Source organism: Eptesicus fuscus, chromosome 6, assembly GCF_027574615.1.
Source record: "Eptesicus fuscus isolate TK198812 chromosome 6, DD_ASM_mEF_20220401, whole genome shotgun sequence".
Taxonomy (NCBI): Eukaryota; Metazoa; Chordata; class Mammalia; order Chiroptera; family Vespertilionidae; genus Eptesicus; species Eptesicus fuscus.
In genome coordinates, this window is record NC_072478.1 from 689,925 (window position 1) to 707,580 (window position 17,656).

General features: G+C 60.3%; 1 protein-coding gene across 2 annotated transcripts in view; it reads left to right on the forward strand.

Annotated features, from left to right (window-relative positions):
* The window catches only part of ANK2 (ankyrin 2), a 139,993-nt gene that overhangs the window by 111,775 nt on the left and 10,562 nt on the right, over positions 1-17,656 (forward strand). For both annotated transcript variants that reach the window (XM_054717076.1, XM_054717075.1), the window contains 4 exons: positions 206-6,241; positions 7,644-7,718; positions 9,922-10,053; positions 11,205-11,348. In XM_054717076.1, the coding sequence (XP_054573051.1) occupies positions 206-6,241; positions 7,644-7,718; positions 9,922-10,053; positions 11,205-11,348 (6,387 nt within the window). The remainder of the gene's footprint in view (positions 1-205; positions 6,242-7,643; positions 7,719-9,921; positions 10,054-11,204; positions 11,349-17,656) is intronic.

A 17,656-nucleotide genomic window follows, 5' to 3' on the forward strand; every position in this document is an offset into this window, starting at 1 on the left:
AAGTTATTTCCTGCTCATTTTCCTTTTCAGTTCCCCTTAGCTTTGCTTTGCTTTGTCTCCTGAGACCTCGTGGATCCGCCACCCCGCCCATTTTATTGTCCCTCCCTCCACGCCAGGAAGACCCTGTGTCCTTGGTCCTGGTTACATTTGCCAATTTCTTGTCTGATTTCCATTTTACTTCCAATGCTTTCCATGCATACCCAAGACGATGAGACAGAGTCGACAGAAACATCTGTCCTGAAAAGCCAGCTGGTCACTGAGGCCCCAGCCCTGGCGAGCCCGGACCTGCTCTCGGAAGTCTCTGAGATGAAGCAGGGCCTGCTGAAGATGAGTGCCCTGCTGACCACAGACGCGGCCGACAGGGCGGGGCCGCTCAGGGACAAGGAGCCGGCTGGGCCCGCCCAGGAGGAGCCGGGGGAGCCCTTTGAAATCGTGGAGAAAGTGAAGGAGGACTTAGAGAAGGTGAACGAGATCCTGAGGGGGGGGTGCTCCGAGGGGGAAGGCCATGAGCCGGGGCCCCAGCCGGAGCGGGAGCTGCCGGACGAGGAGTGGGTAGTTGTCAGTGACGAGGAGATAGCGGAGGCCAAGCAGAGGGCACCCCTGGAGGTCCCCGAGGTCCCCTGTGTGGAAGTTAGACTAGCGAGGGAGACCCCAGCTCAGGGACAGAAGGATGCCACGGGGCTGGTAAACTACCTCATTGAGGACCTGAGCTCCTACGCGGCCTCTCCCGAAGGGGCCCCGCAGCCAGGGCGCCATGTGGCCGGGGACCGGCACGCTGGGAGCCAAGGGAAGGGTGTTCCCCGAGATGGGACGCAGAGGACGCAGAAAGAGCACAGGCCGGGCCTGGGCATGAAGAAGCCAGTGCGAAGGAAGCTGACGGAAAACCTGAAGCAGAAAGAGGAGGGTTCGCAGGCCGGCACAGGGAAGCCGGGGCTGAGAAAGGGCAGTTCGGAGGAATCCGTGGAGGAGGACGCCGAGTTAGCTCCGGAGCCGCTGCCCGCGGGGAAGGCCACGTCTCCGTTGGTGGAAGAGACGCCCATCGGCTCCATCAAGGACAAAGTGAAGGCCCTTCAGAAGCGGGTGGAGGATGAGCAGAAAGGTCGAAGCAAGCTGCCCATCAGAGTCAAGGGCAGAGAGGAGGTGCCCCGGAGGGCCAGCCCCAGGCTGCCACCAGCCGCCTCGCCCCCTCTGAAGTCCGACAGGCGGGCACCTGCCCCCCCGTCCTCCAAGGCAGACAGACACTCTTCCCTCACCGCCTCCGCCAAGTCTGACCGGCATCCTCCCACATCACCACCGAGTAAAACAGACAAACACTCGCCCGTGTCTCCCTCAGCGAAAACCGACAGACACTCACCTGTGTCTCCTTCAACGAAAAACGACAGACACTCGCCCGTGTCTCCTTCAATGAAAAATGACAGACACTCACCCACCTCTTCCGCAACAAAAACCGACAGACACTCCGCTGCATCCTTGTCAGGGAAAAACGGGAAACGCTCACCTGTGTCACCTTCAGGTAGAACAGACAGACACCCACCTGTGTCGCCATCGGGAAGGACCGATAAACATCCACCCGCATCGCCGGGGCGGACAGACAAGCGCCTGCCCGTGTCCCCGGCGGCCAGAAGGGAAAAGCACGCAGCAGGGCCGGCCCCGGGGAAGGCTGAGCAGCGCCTCTCGGCGTCCCCGTCTGGGAAAACGGCAAAGGCAGCCCCCGTGTCCCCCACCGCAAGAACTGAGCGCATCGAGGAGACCATGTCTGTCCGGGAGCTGATGAAGGCCTTTCAGTCAGGTCAGGACCCGTCCAAACACAAGGCCGGACTCTTCGAGCACAAATCCCCCAAACCAAAGCAGCCGCAGGAAAAGGGCAGGGCTCCGGCAGAGAAAGGAAAGGGGCAGGTGCCCGCCCAGGGAGAGACACAGAAAAGCGAGAGTCCGCCCCCCGAGCCAGGCCAGAGGTTCCCGGGAGTTGTGGCCACAGGTGCCTCGGGGCCGAGAGAAGACGCCACTGGAGGGAAGGAGCTGGTGTCTGGCCACAGGGTGCCACCACCTGTGGGGCAGGCCCTCGGGGAGGAGCTGGACGAGCGAGGCAATGGGGACCCCCAGATCAGCCCCGATCGCAGAACCTCCACCGACTTCTCGGAGGTGATTAAGCAGGAGCTGGAGGACAATGCCCGGTACCAGCAGTTCTGCCACCGGGAGGAGCCGGAGCCGGCGGAGGCGCAGCTGGTCCCGGAGCAGGTGCTCACCAGCCCCTTCCCCAGGGCCTTCCAGCCGGAGCCGGATAGCGGGGAACTGCTCCCGGGCCTGGCCTTCCGCCTGGACGGCAGCTGGGAGAACCTGCGGCAGGAGGGGGCAGTGGGGTCCCCGTGTGGCAGCCTGATGGAGGGGACCCCCCAGGCCAGCTCAGAGGAGAGCTACAAGCACGAGGGCCTGGCCGAGACCCCTGAGACCAGCCCAGAGAGCCTTTCTTTCTCCCCAAAGCAGAGCCAGGAGCAACTTGGGGAGCCCAGTGAAACCACCCCCTTAGAAACAGACATTCATTCGGGGGAAGAACGGTCCTCCACCAAAGACACTTCCGATGGCGCCGGAGAGCCTAGAGTGGCTGTCACCAGGGGCTCTGAGCCCGCAGCCAGGGGTGTGAAGGAGGCCACCCCGGACCTTCCCAGAGAGACGGACCCCACCCCCGGGGGCGGCGACCTGGGCTGCTGCGCTGTGTCCCCCGCGGAGAAGGCGCCTGCCCATCTGACTGAGGACGTGCCCGATGAGCACGGCCCACCTGCCCACGAGACACGGACTGAGCTCCAAGCTCGGAGACCCACAAGCCCCGAGCCCTTGCTGCCAGAGGCCCCTGTGAGGACCGGCCAGGCCCAGGCAGCCCCCCGCAGCCCCCCAGGCCTGGAGCTGCCCCTCCGTCAGCCAGACACTGAGGTCCTCAGCCCCGGGGCCGACGAGTCCCTGGCCGTGAGCCACCAGGACTCCCTGGAGGCCAGCCCGGTGCTGGAGGACAACTCCTCCCACAAAACCCCGGACTCCCTGGAGCCCAGCCCCCTCCGGGAGTCCCCGTGCCGGGACTCCCTGGAGGGCAGCCCCGTGGAGCCCAAGGTGAAGGCCGGCATCTTCCCCGGCCACTCTCCTCTCCCGGCCGCTGTCGCCAGAGCAGAGCTGCTCACCGAGGGGGCCTCGGTGCGGGCCCGGCTGCTCCGCGACCCCGACGGTAGCGCCGAGGACGACAGTCTTGAGCAGACATCCCTCGTGGAGAGCTCAGGGAAGAGCCCCCTGTCCCCCGACACCCCCAGCTCCGAAGAAATCAGCTACGAGGTCACCCCCAAGGCCTCAGATGCAAGCCCCCCCAAACCAGCTGTGATTCATGAATGCGCAGAGGAGGACATGGAAAACGGGGAGAGAAAGAGGTTCACGCCTGAGGAGGAGATGTTTAAAATGGTCGCCAAGATCAAGACCTTTGACGAGCTCGAGCTAGAAGCCAAGCAGAAGAGGGGCCACCGGAGAGAGCCCGAGCCCGAGGGCTCTTCCTCCTCCTCCCAGCCCGACACCGAGCGTCCGGCTGCCGCGGGCGGGCCGCCGCATGGGCAGCGCCCGGAGGACAGGCGTGATGTCCCTGTGGTGGTGACTGCCGGCAGCAGGACGACCTCCTCCTCCTCGGAGAGCGAGCCGGAGCTGAGGCTGCCGAGAGCGGGTGCTGAGCCGGGCCTGCTCCCGGAGCCGGTCATCCACGTGCAGCCGCCGTCCCCGCTCCCGTCCAGCGTGGACTCCGGCTCCAGCCCCGAGGAAATGCCCTTCCAGCCCCCGGCCTCCAAGCAGTACACGTTCAGGGTGAGCGAGGATGCGGAGGGGCCCGGGGAGTCGGGAGAAGAAGCGTGCACATCTCATCTGCCTGAAGGCAGCCAGGTGGGTCCCCCCGGGGGCCCGGACCCGGCTTCCGACGGCCTGAACAGAGATGCTGACCAACCCCAACCCTGCACGGGCCTTGGGTGTGAAGCGGGGAGCCCAGGCAGCTTGGCCTCGCCCAGCCCTTCAGGTCCCAGTGGCGCCCCCCATGCTGAGGTCCCCGAGGAGCTGGCTGGCTGGGAGGAGCCATCGGCCCCGCAGGCCCCGCAGGAGAAGGACTCGGAGGGAGAGGCGCGCCGCGTGTCTGCAGTGGCATCTCCAGGAGCTGTGCTCCCCAGCGAAGGCTCTTCACCTCCGCCCCCTGGGCCTGGTGGTCCAGCATCTGAAGGAAAAGGGTCAGATGAAGATGTCGTCTCTGCATCTCCCACCACAGAACCAGAGGCCGCAGGAGCCGGCCACACTCCCAAGGGGCTCCCCAGGGCCTGTCCCACGCTTGCCGCCGCCATCACCACAGACACACTGTCCACGGACAGTCCAGGCTCTGACCGAGCTGAGACTGAGGACATCTGTGACCTTCAGGTCACCAGCCCGTATGAAAACGTTCCTCCCCAGTCTTTTTTCTCCAGCGAAGAAAGCCAAGCCCAGACGGAGGCGAGACACCCGCGTTTCCACGCGACAGAAGTGTCTTCTGTGGCCGTCACGGCCTCGGTGGGAGGTGTGGCGGAGGCCAGCTCCTCCCGGGCAGCTGTGCCAAGCAGAGAGTTCAGTTTGGAGGGCCAGAGCATGGAGGTGGAATCCACGCAAGAAAGCACCTCGTGGGAGACGCAGTCGGATGGCGCCCCTGTGTCCGGCGGGCCCCCGCGGCCCTGCACCTCGGCGGTCCCCGGCGAGCATGTGAGCACAGTCGTCATCACCACCAGCCACGTGGACTCCGATTCCTGGAGTGAGATCCGCGAGGATGACGAAGCCTTCGAGGCCCGCGTGAAGGAGGAGGAGCAGAAGGTGTTCGGTCTGATGGCAGAAAGACAGTCCCAGGGCACCACCCCAGACACCACGCCCGCCCGGACCCCCACCGAAGAGGGGACCCCAACCGGTGACCAGAACCCCTTCCTGTTTCAGGAGGGCAAGTTGTTTGAGATGACCCGGAGCGGCGCCATCGACATGACCAAGAGGTCCTACGCGGATGATGGTTTTCACTTTTTCCAAATTGGGCAGGAGTCCAGGGAGGAGACCATCTCTGAGGACGTGGCAGGAGGCGGGGCTGCCGCCGAGCCCTCAGGGCCGGAGCCACCGGCTCGGTCACTGGCACTTTCAGAATCAAAAGACACAGATGAGGCTGACTTGTTCCCCGATGGCCTGAGTGAGGAGGGAGAGGGAACCCTGGCTTCGGATGGTCACTTTCGCTCCCCAACAGGGATCCCAGCCTCCGTGGACACGTCGGTTGCCTCTGTGGGCACCGAGGACCTGACCCCTGTGACCGGGGGCACCACGCCTCCTCCGCCCGCTGTCCAGGTCCTGACAGACGTCGCCACAGTCACTGGGTCCGGATTCTTAGGACAGGATGGTGGCTCTCCTGACTCCTCCCCAGAGGAGCAGAAGTCAGTCATTGAGATCCCCACGGCAGCTGCAGAGAGCGTGCTTCCTCCTGAGAGCCAGGCCCAGGTCCTGGTCAGGCCCGGGCCCCCTGCCACCCCCGCCTCGGCCCCTGCAGAGGAGAGCCTGCTGCCCAGCCCAGGCGAAGACAGGAGAGAGCAGGAGACAAAGCCCAAGTCTAAAATCCCCGTGAAGGCGCCCCCCCAAGCAGCTGGGCTGCAGCCTTTGCATCTGAACTCCTCCCTGCAGAAGACAGGGCCGCCTCAGGGACAGGACGCGCCAGGCAGGGCCGCAGATGACAGGGGCACCTCTGAGTCAGATGCCAGCCCTTTGGACCCAAAGACCAAGAGTCCAGCGAAAGCGCCAAGCTGTGCTGAGGCCGAAGCAGAAAGTGGGGAGTGGGCAGAGGAGTTCCCGCTCGAGTCAGAGGCCGCAGCCTCGAGACCCAAGGTGTTTGCCTCCCGCCTGCCGGTGAAGAGCAGAGGCGCCCCAAGCCCCACCCGGGAGAGCAGGGAGCGCTTCCTTGACCTTTACAGGGACTCCATAGAATTCTTCGAGGAGATTAGCGATGAGGCGTCCAAGCTAGTGGACAGACTCAGCCAGGCAGAGAGGGAGCGGGAGGCAGTCTCGGATGACGAGAGCAGTAGTGCCCTGGACGCCTCGGTGATCGAGAGCCTGCCACCTGCCGAGCCCGAGCGCTCGGGCCCTGAGGACATCTTTGACACCAGGCCCATCTGGGATGAGTCCATTGAGACTCTGATTGAGCGCATCCCCGATGAGAGTGGCCATGACCCCACTGAAGGTATTGCCCTCCGGGGCTCCCTCGGCCCCGCATGTCATGAGCCCGTGTCGCTGTGCCATCTGTCTGTTCCCTTTGGTGGCTCGAGTCTCATTTTCTGTAAGCTTTCCGCAGTGGCTCCTGTGTTTGTGTGAGCCCTTCGTGCTGTGTGCTCTCTCTGTTCGCTCTTGTCCGTGAAAACAATCTCAAGATTGAGCCACGAGAATGCTATGGGACTGTGACCACACGGTTCCACGGCCGCATCTCGTCCGGCCGCGGCACGAAGCCGGGAGTTTTGTTGCTCTGCAGGGCCGGGCCCAGCCCCCAGCCCCCAGCCAAGCACTCCTGCTCTTGCACCGAAGTGTACTGGGTTTGTTTTGTATTATTCGGATCCGTGGCTTTTCTAACCTTTCTGTACTTGAAAATAATTGACACTTAATTTTTGTCATCATTAGGATGCCCTTTGCTCAAGAGGATTTCACATAGGAAATTCCAATGTTGTGGATCTGTTTTGATTCAGAAAGGTTGGATTTCAGATACCACTGGTCACGTTTTCACAAACCAGCGTAAGGTAAACGGTGCTACTCGCTGACGCGGCCATGATTGGAAGCAGCAGACAACAAAACTCCAGCTGTGCATGACTTAGTGACTGCGAGGGCCGATGGCTCTGAGTTACAACCACGGAAACCACAGACGGTGCTGAGAAGTGGCCCCGGAGCTTCCGGAATCTCTGCAGTAAAGACTAGGACTCTTAAATTGGCGTGATAGGGAATGTCACAACACCAGGATCTAAAATGCTGCCCACCATTAATGGGGTTAAACATGAGTGGAACATCATAGTTTGTGGGAGTAATGTAAGAGCTTACTTAAGGGTAAGCAGACAAAAACTTTGCCCAAAAGACATACATGCAAACATGTCCCTCATTGCTCTCCCCAGGGTCACCAAGGCCAAGGCAGGTGTGGTTTCTGGCCAGACCAGGTCTCGGTCTCTTGTGGCCCTCGGGTGGGAGGGACCTGTGCTGCCGGAAGCAAGGGGAGGCCCTGACCAATCACGCCGTGCCTGCAGCCCAGTTACAAGCTTGTGGGCACCGGCAAAGGAGGCGATTGTTTTCTGGTGGGCAGTGTTCTCGGGTCATTGGAACGGGGAGTCTGACGATGGCTAGAAATCACAGCCTACAGCCTTAGTGCAGGGACCGGTCTTGACTGAAGAGATTGGAAGCACGTGGTTTCCGTGATGTCTCAGATTTCCTCCCCATTCCATTCCAGAAACCAGGCAAACACACACTTCACATGATGTGAAGGGTAATAGCGCGATGGTGCAACCATCAACTATTTGGACAAGTGACTTCCGCTCTGTGGATAGTCAGTGCGGGGGTCCTCTCCCGGCACAGACAGCCATGGCCATTCTGTTCTTGACCTTGTGCAGATCAGCAGGATGCACAGGAGCGGATGGAGGAGCGGCTGGCCTACATCGCCGACCACCTGGGCTTCAGCTGGACAGGTAACACGAGCGGCCCACTTTCCGACAAAGCCCGCTTGTTGTGAATGACAGGGCTGCCTCAGCCAAGTGCCATGAACAGTGAGAAAGGTCTCCTTTTCTTCCCTGGAGGGAGACCCGGAGGAGCAGTGAGAGAATACACTGCAGGTTAGGAAACCGGGGCGCTCGTGGAGCCGTCCTGGGAACTGGGGCAGGCCTCTCCCCGCCTCCGGGACTCAGGACAATAGGAGGTTATGGGAGATTCTAAGAATGGACCAGCCCCACAACACTCCTTTGGGAGCTGTGGGTACCTGAACTTGGGGGCGATGGCTGTCACCCTACCATTTCATGTGAGACTTACCAGGGCTCCTTGTTTTAGACGCCGTCTCTCACGGGTCTTCGTGGAGAACGGTGCTGCCGTTGGCTTTGGATGAATGCTGAGATGCATGTGGCTAAGATGCACGGACTCTGAGAAACAGGAATGCTTGAGAGTAGGAATTAAAATACATGTTCAGTAACTTACTGAGGAAGAGTGAATTCTAAACTCCATGTGAGTTACAAATCAGGGTTCCCTCTCACCTCACCTGGGCTGGACACGTTAAAGCCTCTGGCTTTCTTTTATTTCTTCTCCTTTTTCTGGTCTGACTTCCTCTTGTATCACCTGTGACTACCTGATTGAAACAAATGGTGTAAAATTAATGTTTGTCTTTAAGTTTCTTAAGATTTGGTGATGAATAGGAGTCCAAAATCCCCATACCAAAGATAATCAATAATGTGCAATAAATGCCTCAAAGCAGGAAGAATAGCCGTTTTCTTTAAAAATTGATCAGATTTATTTAATTGAGGAACTCAGAGGAAGGAAGGACAGCAAACACCCCTGGTTGACTTATTGAGTAGGTAACATTCCGAATTACTTTATTTTGTTTTCTTCTTCTTTTTTTTTTTGGTTGTTGTTGTTAATCCTCACCAGAGGATATTTTTCCATTGATTTTGGAGCGAGAGGGAGGGAGTGGGGAGAGAGGGAGGGAAACATGGATGTGAGAGAGACACAGTTGCTTGCCTTCCGCAAGCAGTGGACTGGGACCAGGGGATCAAACCTGCAGCCCACGTAGGTGCCCTTGAGCAGGAATCGAACCTGTGACCCTTTGGTTCATGGGCCGACACTCTAACCACTGAGCAACACCAGCCAGGGCTGTTTTGTTTCTTAGATTTATATGTACATACATATTAAATGTAATGTCATTAGACATATTGAAAAGTAAGACCCTACAACCCTACACGGTGGTATGAAAGTGAAAAAGTCTCTCACCTACATCTGGTCCTCTGACTTCATGCCCCAAAGGTCACTGCTGGGACATCTTCATGCATTCAGAAAACATGCAGTGCTCACATGTATGCCTCTTACTTAAAAAGAAGCAAATTTTACTTAGAGCGCATAAATAGTCCATCACCAGAGATGAGCATCCAGCTCGTCCTTTTAAACGACCATTTAATTCTGCTGTGGAGGTGTCGTAACTGCCAGTGGTCGCCTGCAAACCAGGCATGTGCCCTGACCGGGAATTAAACCGTGATCTGCTGGTTCATAGGTCAATGCCCAATCAACTGGGCTACATGTTTAATTCTAAAGATATTGGCACATTGCCTCTTCAAGCAGACCTCTCATTTGCACATGCACACCCCACAGAGCACAGGCATCCACGCAGAAGGTCAGTGTAGACCAGGGCAATTCTTCCTAGACCGTTACTTACACGACATCAAATCAGAGAAAGGAATTTATTCAGCCACCGTCATACGGCCACAACCAGGGTTTACCCAAGTGAAATGCTGAGAACAGGAATTATGTCTGTCACCGAATGATGACAAGGGCGAGAAATGGTCCATGTCTCCTGTTTCAGTGGTTTACTGCCCATTGGGTTGGTTAAGAGTAGGAGTCGGTACTAATGGTCTCATCTGCATTTTGGAATTAAGCGGGACCACATTACACTTATTTTATCACCATAGCCTCAAACCTACTATTTCCACCAGGACGGTGAACAATTCTAGATGCAGCTTTAAGGAAAGTCTATAACTAGCGTTAGAAGAACAAAGGTGTGTGTGCCTCATGCTCCTGCGTGGGGACAGTGGTCCCGCCACGTGCAGTATAGAGAGCGCCCCCTGCCCAGAACCCGGCAGGCGTAGGGGCGCCAGCTCTGGGGCTCCCGCTCACAGACGGCAGCATCTCTTCCAGAATTGGCCAGAGAGCTGGACTTCTCTGAGGAGCAGATCCACCAGATCCGGGTGGAGAACCCCAACTCCCTGCAGGACCAGAGTCACGCGCTGCTGAAGTATTGGCTGGAGCGGGACGGGAAGCTCGCCACCGGTAGGTGGGCTCGGGCAGGACAGGCTGGGGGTGCAGCAGGTCAGGTCCCACACATGCCTCCCTGCCCTTCAGTCGGGTCACATGGTAGGTGCTGAGTACGGCTGCCACCCACAAGAACATGCACAACGTTTCTGAACTCTCCTAAGACCCCTGCTGGGTTCCTGTGGCCAGCACCACCGGGCGGGGGGCAGAGGGGGCTGTCGGGGGAGAGGGCGGCAGCCCAGGCTGCTAGCAGGGATATTATTTGTTAAAATATACTCTATTGATTGCAGAGAGGAAGGCAGTAGAGAGAGAGAGAGAAACATCAGTGATGAGAGAGAATCATGGACCGGCTGCCTCCTGCACGCCCCACACTGGGGATCGACCTCACAACCCAGGCATGTGCCCTGACCGGGAATCGAATCGTGACCTCCTGGTTCATAGGTCGATGCTCAACCACTGAGCAACACTGGCCGGGCAGGAATGTTATTAAAGTCCTGCATTTTCTAAACATCTAAACATTAACAGTTGTGTTAATGCTCATGTTTTATTGGTAGTGACTGTACCTCCTGCTCCTCCCTCCTGTACTGCTAAGTAAGTCACGTGGGTGGGGGTGAAGCAGATACTCGCCCAGTGCTGTGTGTGGCCATCTGACCTCGGCGATCACACACACTTCCCACACCCCTTGTCTCAGGGGCTGCTTCCCGGAGCGTCTCCAGAGCTCCAGCCAGAGTCCCCTCATTCACCCCCGTCTCCGTGCCCCTCCCCCTCTCCCCATCGGGTGCCTTTGCAGGATTTCACCAATAAAAAGAGAGGGAACCGGTTCCCTCGGGTGGACTTGACTCTCAGAGAGCCAGCGGACACTTTTCTTGTGATGAGCATATCCCAGGCCATAGGTGGGACGTGCTCACACTGAAAAAGTCTTAGGTTTTACCGTAAGTTCAGAATTGATGGGGTTCTGTCCGTTACCTGGCAGTTCTGTGAGGGCCGTGCTCAGGCTGGCTCACACTTTTTCTGCTTATCTGCTGTTTGTCTTTCTGCTTATTTACAAATAACTTTATTTGGGCTTGCTGTTTCCCGTACAAACACCAACATTTTAGTAAGGCAGCTAAATGAAGGTGGTTTTTAAAAGCATGCTCACATGCAGTACATGCTTTTCTTTCCTGTCCCAGACACCAGTCTCATCGAGTGCCTCACCAAGATCAACCGCATGGACATTGTGCATCTCCTGCAGACCAACACGGAGCCGCTCCTGGAGCGCGCCAGCCACAGCTACGCCGAGATGGAGCAGACCATCACGCTGGACCACAGCGAAGGTCAGGCCCGCGTGTGCCCGCGTGACTAATTCAAGCAGCTGGGCTACCGTCGTGTCTAGGGGAGGGGCTCGCTGTGGGTGCTCACACGTTCTCCTTGCTGCCCTGAGGCCTCCCTGCCCACTGGAAGGTGCCCATGCTATTCATTCCTTGTTCATTCAGCAGAGTCTCAGCTTGGCGGTAAGGCAACACCATAAACTGTGTGGCTTAGAGCAGTTTTCCTCTGCCCTGGAGACAGGAAGTCCGAGGGGATGCCTCCTCCCACTGTGCCCCCCTCACCCTTCTCAGGCAGGAACCCCCTCAGGCTCACCTCAGCACCCCCTTCCTCCCAGCAGCCACCTGCTGGCCACCACCTTGGGACTGGGTTTCAACATGGCTTTTAAGGGGACAGACCTGTCCACGCGGCCGAAGACTGGGATGACCCCCAGTGCTTCCCCTCAGCTCCACGTCTTTCCCGCCAGCTCAGCTGCCACGTCTGTGCTGTGCCCACGAGACTGTGCCAGTCTCCGTGGCCCCACGGCTCCCCTCTCCTGGGGAAGCGTTGCCCTTTCACCTTCTGCTCCGACTAACCGTGATTCAGACCCGCTGGGACCTCTGGCATCGAAGTCCCTACTTTATTCCCAACTCCAGACAGCTCACTCTGCCCCCCTCTCCTCTCTTTCCCCTCTCCTCTCTACCCCCCCTCCTCTCTGCCCCCCCTCCTCCCTACCCCCCCTCCTCTCTGCCCCCCCTCCTCTCTACCCCCCCTCCTCTCTGCCCCCCCTCCTCTCTGCCCCCCTCCTCTCTGTCCCCTCTCCTCTCTACCCCCCCTCCTCTCTGCCCCCCCTCCTCCCTACCACCCCTCCTCTCTGCCCCCCCTCCTCTCTGCCCCCCCTCCTCTCTGTCCCCTCTCCTCTCTGTCCCCTCTCCTCTCTGTCCCCTCTCCTCTCTGTCCCCTCTCCTCTCTGTCCTCTCCTCTCCTCTCTGTCCCCTCTCCTCTCTGTCCCCTCTCCTCTCTGTCCTCTCCTCTCCTCTCTGCCCCCTCTCCTCTCTGTCCCCTCTCCTCTCTGTCCCATCTCCTCTCTGTCCCCTCTCCTCTCTGCCCCCTCTCTTCTCCCTCCCTCTCCTATCTGCCCCCTCTCCTCTCTGTCCGCTCTCCTCTCTGCCCCCTCTCCTCTCTGTCCCCTCTCCTCTCTGCCCCCTCTCCTCTCTGTCCCCTCTCCTCTCTGCCCCCTCTCCTCTCTGCCCCCTCTCCTCTCTGCCCCCTCTCCTCTCTGTCCCCTCTCCTCTCTGCCCCCTCTCCTCTCTGTCCCCTCTCCTCTCTGTCCCATCTCCTCTCTGTCCCCTCTCCTCTCTGCCCCCTCTCTTCTCCCTCCCTCTCCTCTCTGCCCCCTCTCCTCTCTGTCCCCTCACCTCTCTGCCCCCTCTCCTCTCTGTCCCCTCTCTTCTCCCTCCCTCTCCTATCTGCCCCCTCTCCTCTCTGTACCCTCTCCTCTCCCTCCCTCTCCTCTCTGCCCCCTCTCCTCTCTGCCCCCTCTCCTCTCTGTCCCCTCTCCTCTCTGTCCCCTCTCCTCTCTGTCCCCTCTCCTCTCTGTCCTCTCCTCTCCTCTCTGTCCTCTCTCCTCTCTGCCCCCTCTCCTCTCTGCCCCCTCTCCTCTCTGACCCCCTCCTCTCTGCCCCCTCTCCTCTCTGTTCCCCTCTCCTCTCTGCCCCCTCTCCTCTCTGTCCCCTCTCCTCTCTGTCCCCTCTCCTCTCTGTCCCCTCTCCTCTCTGTCCTCTCTCCTCTCTGTCCTCTCCTCTCCTCTCTGCCCCCTCTCCTCTCTGTCCCCTCTCCTCTCTGCCCCCTCTCCTCTCTGTCCCCTCTCCTCTCTGTCCCCTCTCCTCTCTGTCCCCTCTCCTCTCTGTCCCCTCTCCTCTCTGTCCCCTCTCCTCTCTGTCCCCTCTCCTCTCTATCCTCTCCTCTCTGCCCCCTCTCCTCTCTGTCCTCTCCTCTCCTCTCTGCCCCCTCTCCTCTCTGTTCCCTCTCCTCTCTGTCCTCTCCTCTCCTCTCTGTCCCCTCTCCTCTCTGTCCCCTCTCCTCTCTGTCCCCTCTCCTCTCTGCCCCTTCTCCTCTCTGTTCCCTCTCCTCTCTGTCCTCTCCTCTCCTCTCTGCCCCCTCTCCTGTCTGCCCCCTCTCCTCTCTGTCCCGTCTCCTCTCTGCCCCCTCTCCTCTCTGCCCCCTCTCCTCTCTGTCCCCTCTCCTCTCTGTCCCCTCTCCTCTCTGTCCCCTCTCCTCTCTGTCCCCTCTCCTCTCTGCCCCCTCTCCTCTCTGTCCTCTCCTCTCTGCCCCCTCTCCTCTCTGTCCTCTCCTCTCCTCTCTGCCCCCTCTCCTCTCTGTTCCCTCTCCTCTCTGTCCTCTCCTCTCCTCTCTGTCCCCTCTCCTCTCTGTCCCCTCTCCTCTCTGTCCCCTCTCCTCTCTGTCCCCTCTCCTCTCTGCCCCTTCTCTTCTCTGTTCCCTCTCCTCTCTGTCCTCTCCTCTCCTCTCTGTCCCCTCTCCTCTCTGTCCCCTCTCCTCTCTGTCCCCTCTCCTCTCTGCCCCCTCTCCTCTCTGCCCCCCTCCTCTCTGCCCCCTCTCCTCTCTGTTCCCTCTGTTCTCTGTCCTCTCCTCTTCTCTCTGTCCCCTCTCCTCTCTGTCCTCTCCTCTCCTCTCCTCTCTGTCCCCTCTCCTCTCTGTCCTCTCCTCTCTGCCCCCCTCCTCTCTGCCCCCTCTCCTCTCTGTCCCCCTCTCCTCTCTGCCCCCTCTCCTCTCTGTCCCCTCTCCTCTCTTTCCCCTCTCCTCTCTGCCCTCCTCCTCTGTCCTCTCCTCTGCTCTCTGTCCCCTCTCCTCTCAGTCCCCTCTCCTCTCTGTCCCCCTCTCCTCTCTGCCCCCTCTCCTCTCTGCCCCCTCTCCTCTCTGTCCTCTCCTCTCCTCTCTGTCCTCTCCTCTCCTCTCTGTCCCCCTCTCCTCCCTGCCCCCTCTCCTCTCTGCCCCCTCTCCTCTCTGTCCTCTCCTCTCCTCTCTGCCCCCCTCTCCTCTCTGTCCTCTCCTCTCCTCTCTGTCCCCTCTCCTCTCTGTCCCCTCTCCTCTCGGCCCCCTCTCCTCTCTGTCCCCTCTTCTCTCTGTCCCCTCTCCTCTCTGTCCCCTCTCCTCTCTGCCCCCCCTCCTCTCTGCTCCCACTCCTCTCTGCCCCCTCTCCTCTCTGCCCCCTCTCCTCTCTGTCCTCTCCTCTCTGTCCCCTCTCCTCTCTGTCCTTTCCTCTCTGTCCCCTCTCCTCTCTGCCCCCTCTCCTCTCTGTCCCCTCTCCTCTCTGTCCCATCTCCTCTCTGTCCCCTCTCCTCTCTGCCCCCTCTCCTCTCTGTCCCCTCTCCTCTCTGCCCCCTCTCCTCTCTGTCCCCTCTCTTCTCCCTCCCTCTCCTCTCTGCCCCCTCTCCTCTCTGTACCCTCTCCTCTCCCTCCCTCTCCTCTCTGTCCCCTCTCCTCTCAGTCCCATCTCCTCTCTGTCCCCTCTCCTCTCTGCCCCCTCTCCTCTCTGTCCCCTCACCTCTCTGCCCCCTCTCCTCTCTGTCCCCTCTCTTCTCCCTCCCTCTCCTATCTGCCCCCTCTCCTCTCTGTACCCTCTCCTCTCCCTCCCTCTCCTCTCTGCCCCCTCTCCTCTCTGCCCCCTCTCCTCTCTGTCCCCTCTCCTCTCTGTCCCCTCTCCTCTCTGTCCCCTCTCCTCTCTGTCCTCTCCTCTCCTCTCTGTCCTCTCTCCTCTCTGGCCCCTCTCCTCTCTGCCCCCTCTCCTCTCTGACCCCCTCCTCTCTGCCCCCTCTCCTCTCTGTTCCCCTCTCCTCTCTGCCCCCTCTCCTCTCTGCCCCCTCTCCTCTCTGTCCCCTCTCCTCTCTGTCCCCTCTCCTCTCTGTCCTCTCTCCTCTCTGACCCCTCTCCTCTCTGCCCCCTCTCCTCTCTGTCCCCTCTCCTCTCTGCCCCCTCTCCTCTCTGCCCCCTCTCCTCTCTGTCCCCTCTCCTCTCTGCCCCCTCTCCTCTCTGCCCCCTCTCCTCTCTGTCCCCTCTCCTCTCTGTCCCCTCTCCTCTCTGTCCCCTCTCCTCTCTGTCCCCTCTCCTCTCTGTCCCCTCTCCTCTCTGCCCCCCTCCTCTCTGCCCCCTCTCCTCTCTGTCCCCCTCTTCTCTCTGCCCCCTCTCCTCTCTGTCCCCCTCCTCTCTGCTCCCACTCCTCTCTGTCCCCTCTCCTCTCTGTCCTCTCCTCTCTGTCCCCTCTCCTCTCTGTCCCCTCTCCTCTCTGTCCCCTCTCCTCTCTGCCCCTCTCCTCTCTGCTCCCCCTCCTCTCTGCTCCCCCTCCTCTCTGTCCCCCTCTTCTCTCTGCCCCCTCTCCTCTCTGTCCTCCTCTTCTCTCTGCCCCCTCTCCTCTCTGTCCCCCTCCTCTCTGCCTCCTCTCATCTCTGCCCCCCCTCCTCTCTGACCCCTCTCCTCTCTGCCCCCTCTCCTCTCTGTCCCACTCCTCTCTGCCCCCCCTCCTCTCTGCCCCCCTCCTCTCTGCCCCCTCTCCTCTCTGCCCCCTCTCCTCTCTGTCCCCCTCTCCTCTCTGTCCCCCCCTCCTCTCTGCCCCCTCTCCTCTCTGTCCCCCTCTCCTCTCTGCTCCCTCTCCTCTCTGCCCCCTCTCCTCTCTGTCCCCCTTTTCTCTCTGCCCCCTCTCCTCTCTGCCCTCCTCCTCTCTGCCCCCTCTCCTCTCTGCCCCCCTCCTCTCTGCCCCCTCTCCTCTCTGCCCCCCTCCTCTCTGCCCCCTCTCCTCTCTGTCCCCCTCTCCTCTCTGCCCCCTCTCCTCTCTGTCCCCTCTCCTCTCTGTCCCCTCTCCTCTCTTTCCTCTCTCCTCTCTGTCCCCTCTCCTCTCTGTCCCCTCTCCTCTCTGCCCCCTCTCCTCTCTTTCCTCTCTCCTCTCTGTCCCCTCTCCTCTCTGCCCCCTCTCCTCTCTGTCCTCCCTCTCTTCTCAGTCTCACAGCTTCTCTTCTTCTTCATGCTACCAACATGGCTCCTTACTTATTCTGAGCTGAGGATCAGGCTTTGTTTTTCTTAAAAAGAGTAGGAACCATCGGCCCAGCCAACATGGCTCAGTGGTTGAATGTTGAACTTTAAACCAAGAGGTCATGGTTCAATTCCTGGTCAGGGCACATGTCCAGGTTGCGGGCTCGATCCCCAGTAGGGAGTGTGCAGGAGGCAGCCGATCCAGGATTCTCTCTCCTCATTTATGTCTCTCTCTCTTCCTCTCCCTTCTTCTCTGAAATCAATAAAAGTCTGATTTTCGGAAATAGGACCCATCACAAGCAGACACTCATATTCCGTCACCCCGTCTCCTGCCTGCGTGCCCTCAGGCCTGCAGGCCGCCGCTCTGGGTTTGGCTGAGACCCTGGTCTTTTGTCCCGTGAAGAGTGTCACTCCTGTAGGCGCCCGGCTCCAGCCGGAGGTGCTCGCTGCCCTGTGCCTGTGTGATGGCTGTGTCTCCGCCCGTCTGACCGGCCATCTCCTCAAAAGAGCGGATGCCCTGAGTCTGCTCCCCGCCTGTCCCCCAGTCAGCTCTCGGGGCGCCTCCAAACAGAGTGGCCGCCGTGCGGCCTGTGCCTCATGGCTGCGCGGGAAATCCTCCAGTGGCGCCTGGCGCCCCTGCTTCCCCTCCAGTCCCTCTGAGCACAGACCAGCCCCTTCTTCCGGAACCGCGTTCTTCACCCTGTCCCTGCGCCTGCTCCTGCCTTCCCTGCCTTCCCCGCGTTCCTGCTCCGTCCTCCGGCAGTTCTCACATTGCAGGGGTGTCAGTGACACGAACGTGTCCCCCCCCCCATCCCCACCCCGTTCAGGCTGCCCTCTGTCCCCACGTGGCCAGTCCTCCCTTCTCAGCCCCACGGGTGTCTGCGCAGATGCGTTCCCAGGCCCCCTCTGGGCCTCTCCCCACTGCCTTCCCTCCGAGTTCGTGAGCAAGGGCTTCCCGGCTCCTGCCTGGCTGTCAGGTGCTCAGTGAATTGATGGGTGAGGGCCGTCACGCCTCTGCCCCAGCCTCCCAGAGCCCTCCGGCGAGCCTGGGTGTCCTGAGAGCCCTGAGCCCGGCAGGGGCCTTGTGCAGAGTGGGCGCACCAGTGGGCGCCCCGAGCACTCGCAGCCCGGAGTGACCCGCAGAGCGTTCTGGCTGCTGCTGCTCACGCTCACTCCTCTCTCCCTCCGCTCCGCGTCCGCGTCCCCGCCAGCAGCTCCTAGTTCCCCTCACCCCCTCCGGCTCCTTCCCTGTGGCCCAGCCTCTTGTGGCCGTGGACCCTCCTGCCCAGGCCCC